The sequence below is a fragment of the Nycticebus coucang genome, chromosome 11, assembly GCF_027406575.1.
Source record: "Nycticebus coucang isolate mNycCou1 chromosome 11, mNycCou1.pri, whole genome shotgun sequence".
NCBI lineage: Eukaryota > Metazoa > Chordata > Mammalia > Primates > Lorisidae > Nycticebus > Nycticebus coucang.
In genome coordinates, this window is record NC_069790.1 from 67,612,698 (window position 1) to 67,634,694 (window position 21,997).

Genomic DNA, 21,997 nt, shown 5'->3' on the forward strand with positions numbered 1-21,997 from the left:
AGGTAGTAGTTTCAAGAAGGATAAGTAATGTTGCAACTAATTTTCTGGATAAATGGACTCATCTCTTGCTTATGGCCCTCAACTTATTAAGAAAGATAGTGAGAAAGCCTGTGGTGAGGTTAAATTGGGCAGAAAAAGCACATCAGGTTACTTACCAGTGACTGGATTATGCTCAATGGTGCCTACAGACCTACCCTATATTTAACTGGAGAGCCTGATTACTTTTGCACATCATTTATAATTGTGGAGCATTCTGGTAAAATGAAAATGATACTGGGTTGTATTTAGTTTTTGTCATTTTACCACACTTTAGATTTTCATTGAAGTAATTTCCATAGCCATGTATTTGTTTTTTTATCCTTTTATTCTTTTCTTTTTTATTATTGCTCTGTTTTCTCCTAAGGTAATATGACAGATTTAGATAGTGTTATTTAAACAATAATACTTTCTTTTAATTATCTTGTTCTTAAAAATCCATAAGTATGAATTTTGCTCATCTTTCTTAGAAGATATTGACAGAGATCTTTTGATAGTATGACTTACTTAATCGGGTATTTTAAATAGTCACAATCACAATATATGATTGTCATACACACAGTTGCCAGCCATGTTTCTGGATATTACTACCTTATTCTAATTGATTCCATTGTTTGAATATCATGTATTTGCATTATTATTATTATTATTTTTTTTTTTTTTTGAGACAGAGCCTCAAGCTGTCACCCTGGGTAGAGTGCTGTAGCATCACAGCTCACAGCAACCTCCAACTCCTGGGCTCAAGTGATTCTCTTGCCTCCACCTCCCAAGAAGCTGGGACTACAGGCACCCGCCACAACGCCCGGCTGTTTTTTGGTTGCAGCCATCATTGTTGTTTGGCAGGCCCGGGCTGAATTTGAACCCGCCAGCTCAGGTGTATGTGGCTGGTGCCTTAGCCATTTGAGCCATAGGCACCAAGCAATATTTGTATTATTTTTATCACATTGAAATTGTTTTTCTTCAACAGAATCTAAGTTTGTTTGTTTTTTTTTAAAGAGGCTGTTAGAAGAAAGATATAAAAGATAAGGAAGAAATAATAATACATCATTTTCCCCCCAGGGATTTTAATCATCATTTCTTAATCCATCCTTGTTTAGAGCTTAATTCATTACAACAATAAAAATTGAGTATAATTAAAAAGTTTAGCACTTAGCAATATACAATTTTTTTTCCATTCAGTGAAATGGAATAGCAACCAAAATAAATGCTTCTATGATGGTTTTTAGTTGTGTTACTTTCCCCTCTTATTTTCTTTTCTTATACAAAGTTATAATTGGTTTGATTTATTCACATAACTATCTTCTACATAAACACTACTTATAACCATATTCATTTCTTAGATTCTGATAGATACTTCACTCTGCATTTAACTGATCTGATTATTTACACATATATTAAAGTCTCTAAAAATGCAATTTTAATTATATCCATTGCTGGCAATTACCCAATGTGTAACATTTAAAAAGCATACCATTGAGACTGACTTGTCTGAAACTCGTCTTTCATTTATATACGAGAGAAATTAAAATACACATTTGAAGTCTTTTCAATGTGTACTATTAAATGTTTTAATATTTATATGACTTTTATTTAAGCCATATGATAACTATTTAAAATCCTCTAGAGCCAGGAAGGGGGCTCTAGTATTAATTATAGTAAATGTGGAAAATCCCACAATAATTTTATTCTTTGTGTTTACATAAATTTACTTTTAATATGCTACACTGGCTCAACTTGGCTAAAGGCATTGTGAAAATTGTACTGAAACCCTGAATCAGTAACCTTTTTGTTTTTAAATAGAATCTCACTCTGTCACCCTGGGTAGAGTGCCATGGCATCTTAACTTACGCCAACCTCAAACTTTTTTTGGGTTCAAGTGATCCTCTTGCTTCAGCCTCTCAAGTAGCTGGGACTACAGGTGCCCACCATAATGCATGGCTAGTTTTTCTATTTTTAGTGGAGACAGGGTCTCACTCTTAGGCTGGTCTTGAACTCCTAAGCTCAAGCAATCCACCCTCCTTGGCCTCCCAGTAAACTTTTTTTAATCTCCCACGTTCTAATTTGGTAACACCAGTTTCATGGAGGATAATGGCACTGTAGTATATATATATATATATATATATATATATATATATATATATATTTTTTTTTTTTTTTTTTAGTATATTTTTTCTGAATGCGTACTGTAAACATCTGTTAAACATGCTGATTTTATGAATAAGGAAGTTAATTATTAGAAAAATCATATGAATGGCTCCCAATTATATGGCAAATTAGTGCATCCAAATTATATGGCAAGACCTAGAGTTCAGGTCTCATGATGCCTAGTACAATGTTTTTCCACAACATTTCAACATGTGGTTTATAGATTGTACCAGTGTGTATTCGGTTTCTCTTTTTGATAATCTTTCAAAAGAGAAATAATCTCATGGTTTTGTTTAAAATCATCTTCATAAAGGTATGGCAAGAGCAAGGCAGTCCTTTGTGTTGAGCCAAAACATTTTTCAAATGCAAACGCCAAAACTTTGCCCTTTGCCGTCTTTAAGAAGGTCAGACCCCATCATAGGCATTGTAATAGGAGATCCTGGAGTCCTAGGCATGTAATTCCCACCTCAAGGTGATCTGGAACACATGACAATGAAGGCCGTCTTGTGAATCAATATTATAAACAGTGGAAGTGAAAAAGGAAACATGCTAAAAGAAAGAACACAAGTTAAAGGTTTGTTCTTGGTGTATTACTGTCTTTATCATGCCTGTATTTTATTCTTAACAGAAGACACCTGCATCAGTCCCACATTTAGAACTTGCTGTAGCTCCATTTTAAACTGTCATTTTATCTACCAGGCCTTTAAAGAAACTATCACTAAGAAGGTATAGTTTTTAACCCATAAATATACTTTCTGTCTGCTAATTTATACATGAATAATCAAACTTTCTTTTAATCAAAAAAAGAAGATTTGAAAAAACAAGATAGCTCATCTCATAAGAGTAAACTTTGTCCACAGCAACAGCTCTACCTTGGTTCAACTTCAGGGGTTGTTCAGCTGCCTTTGCACCGCTGTGATGTTTACGGGAAAGCCTGCGCCGAGTGCTGCCTTGCCAGAGACCCTTACTGTGCTTGGGACGGCTCTTCATGCTCTCGCTATTTTCCCACCGCAAAGAGGTAGGAAAAGTATGAAAAATAAAGAAAATGTCTTATTAACCTTACCGGATTCCATTTTTGGAACGACTTTCTTCAAATAAGTACATCACCATTTAGTAATGAATAAAAAAAGGTTTGAGAGCAGGAAGTGAGAATTATATTTCTTTACTTCCAAAAAAAAAGTAAAACAATTAGAAAAATGTACGAAGTATGACAATCAAGTTCACAAACTCATCCTAGAAAAAGTGCTACATGCCTTGCTGCTGAGTATCACTACAATCACCTTGGAAGTCCTCCCCTTGGGAAGCTATGCCCTGATGCCAGCTCCTAGTCTACCCTTCAAGCAATTTTGGAACTCTCTTTCTGGAATGACCATTAGAGCTGTCTTCATACAAAGCCTGACAATTAAGTTCACAAACTTACCATGTGCTAACATTGGCAGTTCTGTGGAAACAACGTGGCTTCCTAACCTTGGTATTTCAATGTCTCCAGCTGTGTTCATATGGAGCAAGTAATGGCAGTGCCTTGCTGAGTGGCATGCATTACTGTTGCTTAATTTTGAGCCCAGATGGTCATTCCAGAAAAAGAGTTCCAAAAATTGCTTTGAAAAGGTGGACTAGGCACTTGCGTCACTTTGAAGGTGACCATCATGATATTCAGCAATGAGGCACACAGCACTTTTTCTAGGATGAATTCACAAACCTGTCAGACCTTACGTAAGAGGAAAGGGGTACTACTTAATGTAATAGAGCAGATTGTCTTACTAAATTACTGAAAGAAATTTAAGATGACATAATAATATCCTTTTTGTTTACGCTAGGAAATTATGTACCTTTGCAACTTCATTTTACCAGGGCTAACATCACAGAAAAAGTCATGAACCGAATCTAGACAGAGCCTTATAACTTTGATCAAAATGCTCCATTGTCCAAAAAATGCTCTGCTATTTTTATCAGCAATATTCTATCTTGGTTTTAAAATTTAATAAGGCAACTTATAACCGTAGATGAATAGAAAATTCTCAAAGAAAGGAATTTATTTTCCTTGGGGTTTTAGGGACTGCACAGGGACTTGATTATAAAAAGACAGGAATTTATTTCTAGTTTTAAAAATATCACATTTTGTATGTGATATATGTAATGTCAATTAACATCCCAAAGTATGTCTTTACATTCCAAGTAAATTTAAATGCCACTTCATTATCATAGTTGCAGTGTTTGAACCTGAAATATAAAACCATGTAATATAGCCATGCATTATCCAGATAGCTAAGTGTACTCTTGATAATACTGAGCTGTACTTATTGAACACGTTTGAATAGAGGTTGCTAAGATATGCCTAAGAAATTGTGTAAAGCAATACATTTAATATGAAACATAACTGTAAGTGATTGGTTTTGAGATTAAATGTACTTGAAACATACATTTGATCATGTAATAGTGTTATTTTCAAGAGATTCAGCTATCCTACATAGTGAAGTTGGTTTATTTTGGCTTTAAAAGATAAAAACACTTCCTTCATTTGACAAAATAGCTTTGCAGTAAGTGGCAGAGGATATATTGAGATGGCTACCTTTCTTTTTTGATATTTACCAGACTTTAGGAAATTGAGCAATGATAGAAGAAAGTAATATACAGAATCTCATTAACATGGGCCTTACAATTGACATATTCATAAATCATAAAATAGAAACTAGCCTTATCAAAGTGTTGCCTTTTAAGAGCAATATATTTTTTTCTTTTTATTCTTGCTAATGTTTTAAAGAAGCTATGAATATGGGTGTTTCACAGCTAGTGAGGTAGGTTCTACAACATTTGAGTAATTTTTAATGTTTGGAAAAAATATTAGGAGAAAGAAATGGCCCTAGTGTCTATTTAAATTATTTCATTACACACTTTAGGTAACAGTGACTGAGTGTAAAAACATCTACAGCTTGAGTTTATCATATAATCATTGCAGATGGATTAAAACAGTGTCTTGTTAATAGTGAATGTAAATGTAACTCCTGCAAGAAATACTCATAATTTTCTTAAGCTATCAATATTCAGAATTGAGATAACTAATATATTGGGATTACTTTCATATACCCATTAATTTTGCAGGAAATTTAAAATAAAAATTCATGTGGAGATAATATCTGTTGATTAAAAGAAACTGTGAGTCATTTAATAAATAATATGCAATCTTTACAGCAATAAAATTATTTACAATTAAAAATGTATGCTTCTAAACTAAACAGTTCTAGAGGGCTTTTAGATTGCTGAAAAATGTGGAGTTCATGCTTGAACTAAAAATGAGTCTTATTTCAGTTCCATGTGTAAGTGTATAATTCTGCCTAATTTAGGAATAATCCATTTGAATTATAAGCATTTCTTAATAAGAAATTAAAAATCATAACCACATGTATAAGAATTTAAAATCTGTATAATATTATATATTTGATGAATGTTTACAGCATACCTGTAACTCAAGATCTTAAGAATTCATCAACACATTTTAGTTATGCCTTACAGATTTTACTTAATCCAATTTCATGAGTCTGACACTCCGTCTTTGAAAAGGATGTTTGTAGACTTCATGATTTATATATTCTTTCTGATGGCATTTTTCAAAAGCTTAAATAGCAGTGAAAAATGCCTTCCCAAATGCTTTGTGGTTCATGTTTCACAAGTTCTCTTGTTGGCTCAATTTTGAAATGTGCAACATCTGTTTGATAGTCTCTCTAATTCTACAAATAGAAATCTATAAATACTTTAGACTTCTAAATTTATGAATACAGTAACAAATTCCATATTTGTAATTCTCAATAGTCTTTGTGAGAGCTCTTTTGGGGATAGTAACTAATTTTGCAGTAAGACAATACCCATTAAAATAGCTGTGGAAACAGTTGGGCAAGTGTCCCTCAGTCTTTTCCAGCCTGTTACACGCAGCCAATCTCCATTCTAAGCTTCTCCACCCTGCAATGGCTGCAGCCTATCTCCGCCTTCCCAGCCCATCCTTAGTATGCAGAAAGAATGCCTACTGTACTGCAGCTAACATATGATTTGAGAATAGAATGGAGATGAAATTAACTTTCATTTTTATATGCAAATTTGGTTTCTCTCTTTGATAGAAGTCCATTTCTTCTCTCTCCCTTCCTCTGACAAAGGAGGCCTTGTTTTAAGTCCAACATCTGTTGTTGCTTTTCTCCTTTTATTCACTACACAGGTAAATTGGTTTGCAATCAAAGCCATAGGATCAAAAAAATGTTTTTAAAAAATGGTTGATAATAGCAACCAAAAAAAGAAATTTAAAAACTAATTTAAAAATAGAATTGCTAGTCAATATTATAAAATTTTACAAAAAACTATTTAAAGAACTAGGCACAAGCACTAAGAGAAAGAATATTCATGTGACTATTAATTTTCAAGTTCGCTCCTTTTTTTTTTTTTTTGAGACAGAGCCTCAAGCTGTTGCCCTGGGTAGAGTGCTGGGGTGTCACAGCTCACAGCAACCTCAAACTCCTGGGCTTAAAGGATTCTCTGGCCTCAGCCTCACAAGTAGCTGGTACTACAGGCACCCGGCTATTTTTTGGTTGCAGTTGTCATTGTTGTTTGGCAGGCCCGGGCTGGATTCAAACCCACCAGCTCTGGTGTATGTGGCTGGCGCCTTAGCCATTTGAGCTACAGGTGCCAAGCCCACTCCTTTTCTAATAATCCGAAAAGTTTAATTTCTTTTATTGAAGAAGTTACTGCTCTAAATTGTATGCTCTTTCCTCAGAACTTAAGCCAGAGTTTTTATTTTTATTTTTTTTTTTAGTTTTGTTTTTTGAAACAGAATCTTACTTTGTCACCCTTGTTAAAGTATCCTGGAGTCATTGCTCACAGCAACATCAAACTCTTGGGGTCAAGTGATCTTCTTGTCTCAGCCTCCCAAGTAACTGGACCCAGCTATTTTTAAAGATGGGGTCTGGCTCTTGCTCAGGCTAGTCTTGAACTCCTGAGCTCAAGCAAACCGCTCTTCCCTCCTTGGCCTCCCAGAATGCTAGGATTATAGGTATGAGACACCTGGCTGGCCTAAGCCTGGAATTTTTAGATGTTAGTTGTTATTGATTGACATCTGGTAGTGAAAAGCCATGAATTCTCTGTTATCTGTATTTTAGACTTTTAACATTATTTGTACATTTAGATACTTGTTTCCTATTTCTTGGAAACTACTCTTACGAGTATTAAATGTCTTTGGATGCAGATGTATCTCTTCCTATAATATGCTAGAGTCTTTAAATGTACGTATTTTTGATTGATTGCTCTTCATGCTTATGACAAATTTCAAAGATGGAAAATCAGAAAACATTAATAGCTTTTAAATGTAACTTTTCAGACGCACAAGACGCCAAGATATAAGAAATGGAGACCCACTGACTCACTGTTCAGACTTACAACACCATGGTAAGTCACAATTGTCATCTTTCCAACAGCTAAGAACAGGAAAACCTCACAACTGATAAAGTATATCTATGTGTACATATGTGCATGCAGTCTGCACATCGTTCCTGGAATGTAAAGAAATTCAGCTAAAGAGAAATAAAATCTTGTAAAAAAAATGTTAAAGAACCAAAATATCTGAATTATGTTTTATTGTCAGAGGTATGATAAAAATTCAAGATATTAGATGCTTATTCTATTTAAAACTCACTGTTCTTTCATGTGAAGGTCCTACATTAGTTTCATAATAAGGGTGAGTACATTGGGTACTTTTTTTTCCATTCTTGAGACACTTTACTAACCCAGTTACAACCTTGGGAAAGGGAGGGGGGAGGTAGATGGAGGGAGGGGGATTAATGGGATTACACCTGCGATGCATCTTACAAGGGTATATGTGAATCCTAGTAAATGTGGAATGTAAAGGTCTTAGCAAAATAACTAAGAAAAACGATCTATGAACCAAGGGTATGGTGCCCCACGATCATATTAAACTCACTGTTCTCATATTAACAAAAAGAGGACAGATTGAAGTACCTACTTTTGCATAATGTTAATGAAAATATAGTTTTAAAATAATCCATGCAAATTATTCATTTACATATTGATATAACCCTAATAAATTGTTTTTGTGTATCCTAATCAAGAGGAAGATAACACACGTGTCTTCACACTTAGGCTATTCCCTTGAACTGGGCATTTTAGACCAAATTCTATTCTATACTTCTTAAAGGTGACAAGGCCTATTTAATGTCAAAGTTGCTTATTGATGAAGAAATACCAACCAAATATTCAGTTAAGATTCGATAAAATTGTAGTGCTATCTCTCTATTTCCACGTCAACCACTTACGGAAAGAATAACGAGGTTCTGCTTCCCTCTGCTGGAGAAACTTACCAATGACAACACTGCTAATGATAATTCATAGTAAAAACAATAACTAAAATGTACAAAGTGAACATTGTACCTGAATGTAATTAGTCTATTAACTTTGTTCATGATTCTCACAATTCTAAAGGCAGTATTATCATTTAACTTTTTGATTTACAAATTCATTGTGTACAATATTCACGTTTCATGAATGTTAAGAAAACATTGCCACAAATAGCACCCCAGCATGCATTGCAAATCCTAGTTACTTTCTGAAATTCAGATCCCCTGTTGCATAATCTGGTTTTCAAGTCATGAATATTCTCAAGGTTGACCGGGAATGCCAATACAAAGAGACAGGTAACCATGATTAAAGCCAATGTTTTGGGCTCACTTTGCTTGCAGAATTTTCTCACCAAGGAGGTTCCTATGTGTTAATATCCTCAGTATAAATAAGAAAGAGGTCACTAAAAAATTGGAGTAAACGTTGTCACAGTCCCTTCACGGGCATTGTGCATAATGATATGCCTTCCTTAAATTTTTCAACTGGCATTCTTCAATTGGAAAATGAAATATGAGCCAGTCTTCCACTAATCTCTTCCATGTAACAATGTTGAATTATGATCAGCATCATTCCTGCAAGGAAGTATTCCGTTATATTAAAAAACCTATTTGCTTTTAGATGGAGAGTAAATGTTAATGATTGAAAGTAAAAAAATCAAGAGAATGTAACCAGAACTCATTTCCAATTAGACTTTAGTCTCAATACCAAAATGAACCTTTTATTTTGTTCATTGTTATATCTCTAGATGTACAGTAGGCACAACATTATGAATACTGTAGATGGTTCAATAAATATTTCTTGAATGATCTAAACATTTCAAGTATAATGTAGGTACTTATTTTTGTTTTTTAATAGATATTTGGACTAAATAACATCTAGTAATTTTTATAAAAATTGCTTTGTCACACATTGTTAACACTATCATATTAAGTAACAAAAATCTCTCTTAAGAAACATAGTTTTTAACCAATCAATTGACTAAGAAATATTTATTGTATGCCAGTTTGTGCGTGTGGCACTTAAATATGTGCTGAAAGTGGTTAGGGGTAATATGTAATAAAAATAATCTTAGTGACATATCCATTTGTTTGGCAATCTCCTTTTATACATTCAGTTAGTATAGTATTTCAAAATGATATTTTTGCTAGTTAGGAGAGTGCACACACAAAACAAAAACTGAACAAAGCAATTTTTTTTCTAAACCATGACTGTAAATAAGTATCATTGGCCATTGCATGAATGGGCTTTGGAAAGTGTTTCAAATTCTGAAGTTTTTTTTGGATGAAATTAAGATGGATAAACCCTATAAAAATGGGGCATATGGAATTGCTTAACTATGGAAGGTCAAGTGATAATAAGTGAATTTTTCCTCCTGGTTTTCCGATCAGAATGCCTTCTGTAGGAATAAAAGGGAATTACTGTGATTCAGTTCTACTGGTCTTCTGTGGGGGTGGTGGCGATGGTAAACAACTAGAAGCAGATATTTGTGATATATGGAAGTAAAGGATAAAATAGCCCAAGAGGTTCTGCAGCCGTAAAACATACCTTTTTTCTTTCTTTCTTTTTTTGAAGGCTTCTTTATTCCTTATTTGCTTGTGTTTCTAATTGACCAGACATAAAACATATACACCATCGATAACAGTGATTGTCAAATGTTTGGAAACCAAGTCAGGCATTCCCACGTGGCAAGGCTGAGTCTTACTATTAGGAATCACTCATTATTTTGCAATAGTTGATGTAAGAATTTGAAAGTAAAATGGGCAAGAATCCAGAGCCCAGCCCTACTAAATCATGTATGTAGTCTTGCTAATATCACTTCTCACATTGAATAAAATATATGTGCTCATACGGAAACATACAAAGATAGGAGATGTTTTCACAGAGAGCTGCAGAGCAACATGAGGCCCAATGACACACTTCAGGCTGATCAGTTCCAGCTGTAACGCTAAACATTCTGTAACACTCTATATTTTACATATCCTGAGGTTTTAATAGACAAACGATATGTAAAATATTTCAGAATTAAAGTGAGAGAAATTTCACTTTAGTTGAAACCTTTAACACTCACTCAGCACTCTGCTGCTTTTCATGTAAAGCAGCAAAAGTGGTGAACTCGTCCAGGTGAAACAGAAAAACCCCTGTCCATATCCCCTTGATCTCCACACACTCTCCTCTGTCACTGGTGGATGTTTACCTAGAGAGCTTTCAGTAACAAACCCTAAATATATACGTACTGCCAGATCTTTTCCTCCCACTCACACCTCATACAGGATGCTGAAGAAAAATCTCAGGTTGTTTCCAATCTGTCCCCTTCACTAAAATAATTGCTGTGCACAAACCTGGATCTTGTCTGACTTTACATTCCAGACAATGGCCAAGTCAATTTCCCCCTAAAGCATCTCCCATTTCCCCTCTTTTACTAAACAAGAACGAGCCATACTATGATTTATGTGCCCAGAAAGAAAAAAGCTATACTGCAAGTACCAATATTTTTAAAAATATAATAACATCATCTTAAATTTCTGGACCCTTGAAATGTTTCATGTCCTATCTTCTAGTTTAATGGCACTTGAATGTCACTTCCTAATAGTTTTTTTGGTTACTCTGTATCCACACATTTCCTTTCTAGCGCCACACAGTAAAATGTCCATAGAATTCAATCTTCTTAATTATCTCCACAACTAGCCCAACTCAATTTATGTCTTGGCTGGCATCAAAATCATTCCAAAATTTTATAAAATACCTTTGGCAGTGCCATGTTTGTGGTCTCTAGAGCTATAAATTCAGTATTTTGTAGCAGTGCCATTATATTCCATGCCTATCCTCTTCCAACTAGGCATCTGAGCATTTAGCTCCATGATAGATGAGCATGATGTCAGCTTTAAAAAAATCCCCACCTTTAATAAATGATCAAATTTCATCAAGTCTAAGGAGGCACTGAATATAAATGTGCCACTGTTACATGTACTGCTAAGAAAGATGAACTGCCCAAGATGGACCACCTAACAGATGATCTCAGCATCAAACTGGGACGCAAAATCACACAGTATTAGTGTAAAAGAAAAAAAAACATTTTTCAGATGAAGCGAGCAAGGAACATTGCCTTTTTCAACCATAATCATTGCTGGTGGAAAAGCACTAAAAAAGAAAATACTCTTTGAACATGAGCTTCATAAGTACTGCCCGTGAGTGGCACATAGGAAGGGTTACGTTCTTAAGTTCACACAAAGAGGGTGGGCCCAAAACCCCTTACAGGGACTTTAAAAAAGGTAACAGGTTAGAAGAGAAGAAGTAAGAATTCTTTCTGAAAGAAAGGAACTTCAACTCTGATCTAGACACACGCTGATACCAGAGATATTAAAACATAAAGAACCACGCGTTCTAGAATCAAATCATGGCAGTATTATTTTCTATGATTTTTATAGGCTTTTTTTGAAACTACTGTCACTAGAGTAAATCAGTCATTACAACATTTGTCTTTTGGTATTACCTTGGGCAAACAATTCCACTATTCATTATTAAAAGGTCTGAAAATTAAGTTCCTGAACTCGTCCAGGAAAAGCTCCATACCTCATTGCTGAACATCACCATAGTCATCTTCTAAGTACTCTTCTTGGGAAGCTATGTACCAATACCAGCATCTAGTCCACCTTTCAAAGAAATATTGGAACATTTTCTGGAATGGTCACCAGAGCTGTCATTATATTACCCTTCATATTCTGTATGTCATCAAAATATCTTCCTTTCAAGATTTCCTTTATCTTAACATAAAGAAAAAAGTCATTGGGGGGCCAGATTAGGTGAGGGGGGAGGATTTTCCAGTACAGTTATGTTTACTGGCAAAATCTCCCTCATAACCAGTGCTGTGTGAGCTGGTGCATTGTTGTGATGCAAAATCCATTGAGTTGTTGGCCAAGATTTTCAGTAAGATTTTCCTTTCTTCTCTATCAATGTTTATTTGTCTTCTATTTTTTTTTTCATAGTTAGCTGATGATTTTGAGCACAATTTGATTACCTTTTGCAATTTTTTTTTTGGTCAGTTCTGCTCATTACTGGCCACCGTGACTTCTTATCAATGACACTTTCTTTCCCCTTAGACAAACATTTAATCCATTTGTATGCTGCCATTTTCTTCACAGCATTATGCCCATTACCTTGGACTAACATGTCCCTAATTTCACTCTTACCAAGTTTAACAAGAAGTTTATGCATGTTTTTTAATTGCTCTAATTCAAGCTCTGACATTCTCTCAGTGGCACACAAAAACTCACAATAATGAACGTCTCATGTCACACAAACACCGCCTCATGTCAACACAAACACAACTGTGTGATGCTGATAGACAAAGGCTCTGAACCTTACCGAGTTGTTGTCTGTATACAATGTAAGCACATGGTGGTAAGTTTGCCAACTTAATTGTTAATGTGTGCAAGACGCAATAACAAGTAACACAAATAAGAGGTTTGAAATATTTTATGCTATCTTTATTTCTTATTAAAGCCTTTAATGTATATTGGCAGATATCACCTGTTCATACCCCTACAATTTAACTATTGTAAAAAGTTTTTAAGGATGCGTCATCCTTTTACATTCACATATCATTAAAATGCAAGATGGTATTTTCATTATTGTTGATGGAAGGTTTCTGCTTCAATAAATGGGTATTTTTCATATCCCATCATACCTCTTGAAGAAAAGTAAATAAAACATTAAAGTCAATGTTTAAAATAAACATTTCTATGGTAATTTTGTTCTGGCATATAGATTATTTGTGCTTTCATTGGTAATGCATTTGCCATAAAATCATGAAAATAAAATATACCAGATGTTCAATATAGACTTAAATATAGATTATAATAGATATCTTCATACTGGTACTCCTTTTTGTTTTTTTTTTTTTGTTTTTTGGGGTGTTTGCCCTTTGGGTTTTTTATTTATTGTTAAATCATAGCTGTGTACATTAGTGCAATTGCCTGTACCCATTCTAAGATGCACCATAGATGTGGCCCCACCCTTTACCCTCCCTTCACCAAAACCTCCCTCCTCCCTTCCCCTTCCTTGGCCCTTTCCCCATAGTCTTGTGCTATAGTTGGGTGATAGTCTTCATGTGAAAGCTATAATTTAGCTTCATAGTAGGGCTGAGTACATTGGATACTTTTTCTTCCATTCCTGAGATACTTTGCTAAGAAGAATATGTTCCAGCTCCATCCATGTAAACATGAAAGAGGTAAAGTCTCCATCTTTCTTTAAGGCTGCATAGCATTCCATGGTATACATGTACCACAATTTGCTAGTCCATTCTTGGGTCGATGGGCACTTGGGCTTCTTCCATGACTTAGCAATTATGAATTGGGCTGCAATAAACATTCTGGTACAGATGTCTTTGTTATATGGTGACTTTTGGTCTTCTGGGTATAAACCTAGTAAAGGATCGAATGGCAGGTCTAGTTTTAGGTCTCTAAGTATTCTCCAAACATCCTTCCAGAAGGAACGTATTAGTGGGCATTCCCACCAGCAGTGTAGAAGTATGCCTTTTCCTCCACATCCACGCCAATTTTGGGATTTTGTTATGTGGGCTACTCTTACTGGGGTTAGGTGATATCTCAGAGTAGTTTTGATTTGCATTTCTCTGATGATTAAGGATGATGAGCTTTCTTTCATGTGTTTGTAGATTGTACGTCGGTCTTCTTTAGAGAAGTTTCTCTTCAAGTCCCTTGCTCACCCTGAGATGGGGTCACATGTTCTTTTCTTGTTAATACGTTTGAGTTCTCTGTGGATTCTGGTTATTAGAAAAAACCTCGAATAGCCAAAACATTACTGAGCAATAAAAACAAAGCAAGAGGAATCACGCTACCAGACCTGAGACTGTACTATGAATCCATAGTGATCAAAACAGCATGGTACTGGCACAAAAGCAGAGAAGTAGATGTCTGGAACAGAATAGAGAACCAAGAGATGGATCCAGCTACTTACCGTTATTTGATCTTTGACAAGCCAATTAAAAACATTCAGTGGGGAAAAGATTCCCTATTTAACAAATGGTGCTGGGTGAACTGGTCGACAACCTGTAGAAGACTGAAAACTGGACCCACACCTTTCACCATTAACTAAGATAGACTCTCACTGGATAAAAGATTTAAACTTAAGACATGAAACTATAAAAATACTTGAAGAAAGTGCAGGGAAAACTCTTGAAGGAATCGGCCTGGGTGAATATTTTATGAGGAGGACTCCCCAGGCAATTGAAGCAATATCAAAAATATACTACCGGGACCTGATCAAACTAAAAAGCTTCTGCACAGCCAAGAACATAGTGAGTAAAGCAAGCAGACAGCCCTCAGAATGGGAGAAAATATTTGCAGGTTATACCTCTGGTACTCCTTTTTAAGTAAATGAATTTCAGTCTCTCCTCTACTAAAAAGCTTTTAGCATATAACATCACAAGATTAAGTAAATGTTAACTATTGAAATTGCTTCATATTTAATATCATAACACATCATTAGTATAAGTTAATTAACCCCCCAAATATGATACTGGTGGCTTTTCCCAATAAAATTATTACCAGTGAACTATAAAGTAAATATCCTGACCTTGTCTGTTTATCCATCTACCTCTGTAGCAAATTTTAAACATAAACTCATAAGAATCTGTGGATTCAAGAAAGACTAGAAACTACTTGGATTGTAAAATTCTAAATGCCACGTCCTGGTTGGTAATTACTTTCCAGTACCAAAGATAGATCTTAATTTAGGACATAAAACAATGTATTTTAAAATTTAAACTGATTTTAATAAGTTGATTAATTACATGTTTTAATGTTCTGTCAGGTTTCATGTTTTTTTATACTTGGCTAGTAACAGTCACTAAATTTTGTATTTATTGGTCGTATTTCTGATCGATGTATAAATTGCACATGCATGTGCTTTATTACACATGCACACAGGCAAACCCCAAATAAGCAAATATTTACAGAAAATCTAGTTGGTACAAGCATTATACCAAATATGGGGAAAACTGTAGATGAGGTATTCCCATGATAAATTAACAGACATGATTTCTACTACATACTTTATGATAAACTATATTTTAAGCACTACAATGTATGAGACTATTAAATCAGTTGCCAGCCATCTTAATAGTCATGTATAAAAAAATACATGAATGTTAAGAATGAATGCTATTTTGTTTTCATTCTTTAAAATTTTAAAATACTTTGTCTTTCTGTGAAATAGTAACATGTGAGAGCCATAACATGCTGTTTCAGCTACTGCTACTGAAAGAGATGTTTTTCATCCACTTGAAGTCAAATTAAAGTCTATTCTATTGACAAATAATCTGTTGTATTTCTGCAGAAAATCATCTAGAATCCAGTAAGGAAAACCTAATGCTTTTTAGACTTAAGTTACCAATTGCCATACTTTTCTATGTCACCAAGAGTTCATAGGCAACATTTCCTTTCTTCCTTTGCTTGACCATCGACACTGAATATGACTGAGAAAAATATTAAAATGACAATGTAATGAAACAATGACATTTTATATCTCTTTATCCAGCCCAGCAACTAACGATGTATGTTAAATAACCTAAATAAATATTTAAAGGAATTTGCATCCTCCCCTCTCCTGAATATTTACTTGAGTATCTTTTATTCATAACATTCAATTTTTAATAAAGGAAAAGAATATCACAATTGATAACAAATCAGAGTTGAATTAGCATATGGTTACTGCCTCATCCATCTCTGTCTTTTCTATATGACATCAAATTTTCCAAGATTGTTGCATTATTAACATTTCCATCTTGGGAGACATTTATGGGGTTAAAACGGAGAGTGAAATAAAAGGAAAGCTGAAATGCGATGCCTTCTGTTTCTGATATATTGGAAGAGAATCAAATGCTAAATAAGGCCTTTAGCAACATGATATTTTTGGCCAAATGATGAATATCATGACTTTTTTTTTTGTTATTACAAAAGGAAGCAATTTATTTAACTTTTTTTCCTCCCATTCTTTCTAGTTTATTAGCCTCATTTCATTTCCATAAATTCTCCCACAAAAAGAGGAAATGATTAATTGATGATTGCTTCCTCAAAAACATTATTTCTGGTCATTAACAGCTGCAACATATTGTAACATTGTGTTATCCAAATACACTGTTGTGCTTTTAAAATAATTTAATGTTTTGTTTCTCTCAATTATTCTAACCATTCAGATAGTTGAACCCATGAGGATTTATTATGCCAAATTATCAAGAATACCCATTCTGTCTACTGGTAATTGTCATGATGAAAGTTTATATTCAAAATAGTTGCTTTCTGCATGTGAAATGTGTTTAAATGTAATTCTGAATGAGATTGATTTCTTTCTGGAAATCTATAAACTTATTTATGACCTGCACATCCTTTTCTGGTATAGGTCTCTGTGGAGATGTGAGAAAATGTATTCATATCAATTCTCAAATTTCTTTGTCTTATTATTATATATTTGAAATTTTTTGTTTTTTGATATACGTCATTAGTTATCGTTTGCACCAACTATATCTCAAATCAACTATTATAATATCATTAAACTTAATAAATATAAAAAATTTGAAATGCTTATATCTATCAGCAGTTCAAAGGTTATAAACCCTATGTTTCTTCGTTTTTTTTTTAATTTTCATATGTACTTGTGTTCATTAGGCTTCCATTTTTTGCCTTCACAAAATTAAAAAGGCTTAAAATTTAACAACAATAACAATGTTTAAGATAGGGACCAGAAACAAAAACCTCGCTAAGAACAAACAAAGACAAATACATTGAGAAAAGAAATCAGACGATTGCTGCAGTGAAGTATTAAGCAATAATAGTAATCCAAAGAAAGTAACGTTCACATTGTCAAATGAGAGTGTATCTATTATAGAATGCTTTGACTCTGAGGTTCAGTATGGAGTCATCAATTAACTTCTTCTTATTATTTTTTTCCCAAAATATCAAAGAATAGACAACTAATATTTATAAATAAAGATAAATTTTTTGAGACAGAGTCTCACTTTGTTGCCCTTGGTAGAGTGCTGGGCATCATAGCTCACAGCAAACTCTTGGGCGCAAGTGATCCTCTTGCCTCAGCCTCCCAAGTAGCTGGAACTACAGGTGCCCACCACAATGCCCAGCTATTTTTAAAGATGAGTTCTCACTCTGGCACAGGCTGGTCTCAAACCTGTGAGCTCAGGCAATCCGCCCACCTCGGCCTCCTAGAGTGCTGGGATTACAGGCATGAGCCACTGCACCCCGACCTTATGTTCTTTTCTATTTAATCATTTCTTTTATGTGATTATGATGTTTCTATGTCTTGAGGATGTCAAAGTCACATGTGTTTTCAGTTACCATTAAGCAAATATAAGCTAAGAATTTATAATTATCTTTCTGCTAGGATAATGGAACACACAGTCTGGGGGAAGATAACTAGATTAATAGAAATTATAACAAAACTACATGTCTCTGCCATAAGTAAGAAGACAAAAGATTTTAGGAAGTATTTTTGTGATGATAGTAAAGAAGTAGAATTGATATTAGGAAGATCAGCTCAAATTTTGTTGTAGGACAGATACTCAATAAATTATTTTAAGTTTTATTTAATAGTTGAAACTATAACAACAAAATAATGTTACCTCATATGTTTATGACTCTTACTGGGCCCAAATGTACTAATATTTTCCTTAGATTGTTATACAAAAAACAGAAAATATATTTTTAAGAGTTATAAAAATTTACATTGTCTAAAATTGCCGAATGACCTGTATGATATATTTATAACAATTTGCATGATACTAGATAACAATAGGACAACAGAGGGAACTTATAATAAATTTCAAAAAATGAAATAAAACAAACAGTAGTTGAAAAAACAGAAGACAATATGGGATTGTATACTTGAATCATCCAATTTACTAGAGATAAATCTACGAGGAGGTGTTCTTGAATATTTCTAACCCCTCTATTACTTTTGAATTCACTTCATGATAATGATCATGAAGAGCCTTCCCTGGTAATGTATGGAAGGACTGAAAGGACTTTGTTATTGAGAGCAATACCTCACTTCTCTCTTAGATTTCTATAGTAACTTACATTAGGTAAGAGACAAATCAACTGTTTTCATAAATGTCAACATCTAAAAAGTAGGCCTGAGAGACACGACTATTGATAGAGAATACACTGGCAGATCACAGTGTTGTTTGTTTCTAAAACCAGCAGATTTTTCTGTTATACCGTCATATACCTTGAGATTCCTTCATTTATCAAGATTGAGTGAAAGGTCTCTTCCTAAGAGTAAAAGGATTTCTTGATCAAAAAAGTTTCAACTGCAGAACAATTAAAAGAAAAAAATATATTTAACAATAATAGCATGAACTTCAGTGACAAAACATTCTAATTATTTATGGGAGCCCCTAAATTGTAAGAAATTTTCTAGTCCCTGTTGAGCATAGCAGTTCAATTCAACCCTATCCCAGGCAGTAGATGTCTTGCAAACTAGCCCAGCAATATGTCCCATATTTATTCAATTCCATGTGCAATTAAGAATTGAAGAGGGAAAAAACCTGCCTAGTCCAGGTAGATGTTGACACACAAAGATACACAGCTCCAATATCTTTAAAAGGTGACCTGGAATCAGTTAGATATTGTTTCTGTACATTTTAGTCATCTCTTATTTTCTCCTATTTCCAGGGGTTTGATCTTTTCAGTAAGAAGAGATGGATACTTCCCAATAGTAAGAGTTCTGTTTCATACCTAGAGCATTTGAGAAGCATGCAGTGAGGCTGACATCCCTGGAGAGAGCAATGGCGGGCAGAGGGTTGCCTGTAGCAGCGTGAGCATAGGAGACGATGGACTTAGGCGTTGTACAGGGATTGCACGGAGACAGGGTTTTGGAAATCTTTAAACCTAGTGAGTGCAAATCATATTGGCTTTGACAGACAAAAGTTCTCAGTTGATTATGACAAGAGTAAAACTGTCAAAGCAATGCAAAAAAGAGGGGAGGGAAACATTTTTTAAATTAAAAATCTAGCTGAGTTTGAAGTAGAACGCAAAATTTTTCATCTGTCTGCACTGTCAGCTTTCTACGCATGTGAAAATTTATTTATTATTTTCTAAATTAATTTAATGAGTTCCAGATTGTACAGGATGTCATAATGGAAACAGGATTATACAAGATAATAAAGAGTTTTGTTCTCTAAATGAGTTTTACCTAGATTCCCTGGGTTGCACTTTTGATCTGAACTGTGTTTCATTTACCACATTGAAGCAGGTTACATAAAGGGTAAAATAATAGAAACCTAATCAGGAAACAGGTTTTTCTATTGCTGAATTTTATTATATACTTTTGCCGTATTCCATTGCCTAATTCTTGAAAACAATAAAAGATGTGTCATTTTAAAATAAAGACAATTGAAACCATATTGCATTATAATTATGCATCCTTCTTCTGAGCCATACCAAATATTTCACACCAATTCATCTTCAGGACAAACTTGTAGATTATTTAGGAGTTATTGGTGGGAAATATAAACTTCCTCAACTCTACCTTCTGTAAAATGCTAGATAAATATTATTGGTTGGTAAATTTGATTTTATAGATCAAAAACATATCCAAAGAGCAAATAATCTCTCAGAAACAGATACTTGTTTCCAAAAGCCCAGTCCAATAACTCTTATTAAAATATTATGATACCAACTGGTCCCATGAGAGCACAAAGTTTTACAGTGAGAATAATACCTTACAGGGGATACATAGTTATACTGCACACATGACTGATTTTGTTAATGTAATGCAATTTTCTGGTAGACAAATCTCTGCATATGCTTTATATCACAGTCTTCAACCCTTTTGGCACCAGGGACTGGTTTTATGGAAGACCATTGTGGGTGGGAACATTATACAACCTAGATTCCTCCCATTCACAGCTTAGTAGGGCTTGCGCTCTGATGAGAACCTAATGCCACCCCTGATGGGACAGGAGGCAGAGCTCAGGCAGCAACAGGAGCAGCTGTAAATGCAGATGAAGCTTCTGCTCACTCACCCACTGTTCACCGCCTGCTGTGTGGCTGGTTCTTAACAGGCCATGGTGGGGATTGAGGGTGGAGACTGCAGCTTTCTATAATCCACACCAAAATGATTAGTCTATTTGAATAGCGACTTGAGTTCTGAAACCTTACATCCTGTCCATTTCTACCCTCCTCCATCGATTTGAAAACAACTTCCCACTTGGCAACAACTTATCTCTTGAATTTCCAAATAAATGCTATAGAAAGTTGAGATTATTTCTCTAACATTTTCTCATTTCACTTCCTCATCACTGGCTAGATAATCACCATGGCCACAGCCTTGAAGAAAGAATCATCTATGGAGTAGAAAACAGTAGCACGTTCCTGGAATGCAGTCCGAAGTCACAGAGAGCACTGGTCTACTGGCAATTCCAGAGACGAAATGAAGAACGAAAAGAAGAGGTACAGGAAGGAATGAAACTGACCTGATTATTTCTATCTAATGTATACTATTAAGTGAGCCCAACACTGAATTAAATGAAGAAAATGTACTAAAAGTCCTACGCTTATTCCTTTCTAATCCAATCAATAGCTCATTCATTCAACAAGCATTCACTGCAGGCTGATAACGTAACCAGCTTTGCTCTAGAAATTAGAGAGACAAAGGTGAGCTGGTAAGCGTTTTGGTCCCAGAAGAAGTTTGGGGATATATTTTAGAGTCTCTTTATTTTTTACTGCGGTTTCTACAAATCAGTTATGTTGTCTATATTTGCACACAATCAAAACATCAAATCCTATTCATTTGTGCAATTAATTCTGCTATCCAAACCTGTTCTTTCTCCATTAACTTTGTCCTCCAATGGAAGTGGGGAGGTTGGAAGAAAGGAGTAGTAAATTTAGGGTAAGACCTGGTGTCACCATATCAACACTGATATAAACTATAGGTGGGTCTTCCTAATGGATCCATTTATTTCTCTATATAAGTCAAGAATTGTATACAGAAAATCTTAGTGAGTACTCTGATTCCTTAAAGCCTTTAAAAGCATTAAATATGAGTAACATTTAGTTGATAAAATATATTATGTGGAGATAATTTTACGAACAATATGAATATAAAGGAGAAATTCCTCTCCATTTGTGTACATTTTGAGCAGTCTTTAAACTATATAATCACATTGTACAAATGCCAAGATTGATTTTTCACATTACCATGTAAGGCTTTTCATGATCATTATCATGAACTGAATTCAAAAATAATAGAGGGGTTAGAAATATTCAAGAACACCTCCTCATATATTTGTCTCTAGTAAACTGGATGATTCAAGTATACAATCTCATATTTTCTTCTGTTTTTTCAACTATTGTTTGTCTTATTTCAATTTTTGAAATTTATTATAAGTTCCCTT

The 21,997-nt window shown here is 34.4% G+C and overlaps 1 protein-coding gene across 2 annotated transcripts in view; it reads left to right on the forward strand.

Moving 5' to 3' along the window:
- Positions 1–21,997, forward strand: part of SEMA3A (semaphorin 3A) — a 514,403-nt gene that overhangs the window by 488,310 nt on the left and 4,096 nt on the right. For both annotated transcript variants that reach the window (XM_053553821.1, XM_053553819.1), the window contains 3 exons: positions 3,042–3,199; positions 7,538–7,605; positions 20,911–21,053. In XM_053553821.1, coding sequence (XP_053409796.1) covers positions 3,042–3,199; positions 7,538–7,605; positions 20,911–21,053 — 369 coding nt within the window. The remainder of the gene's footprint in view (positions 1–3,041; positions 3,200–7,537; positions 7,606–20,910; positions 21,054–21,997) is intronic.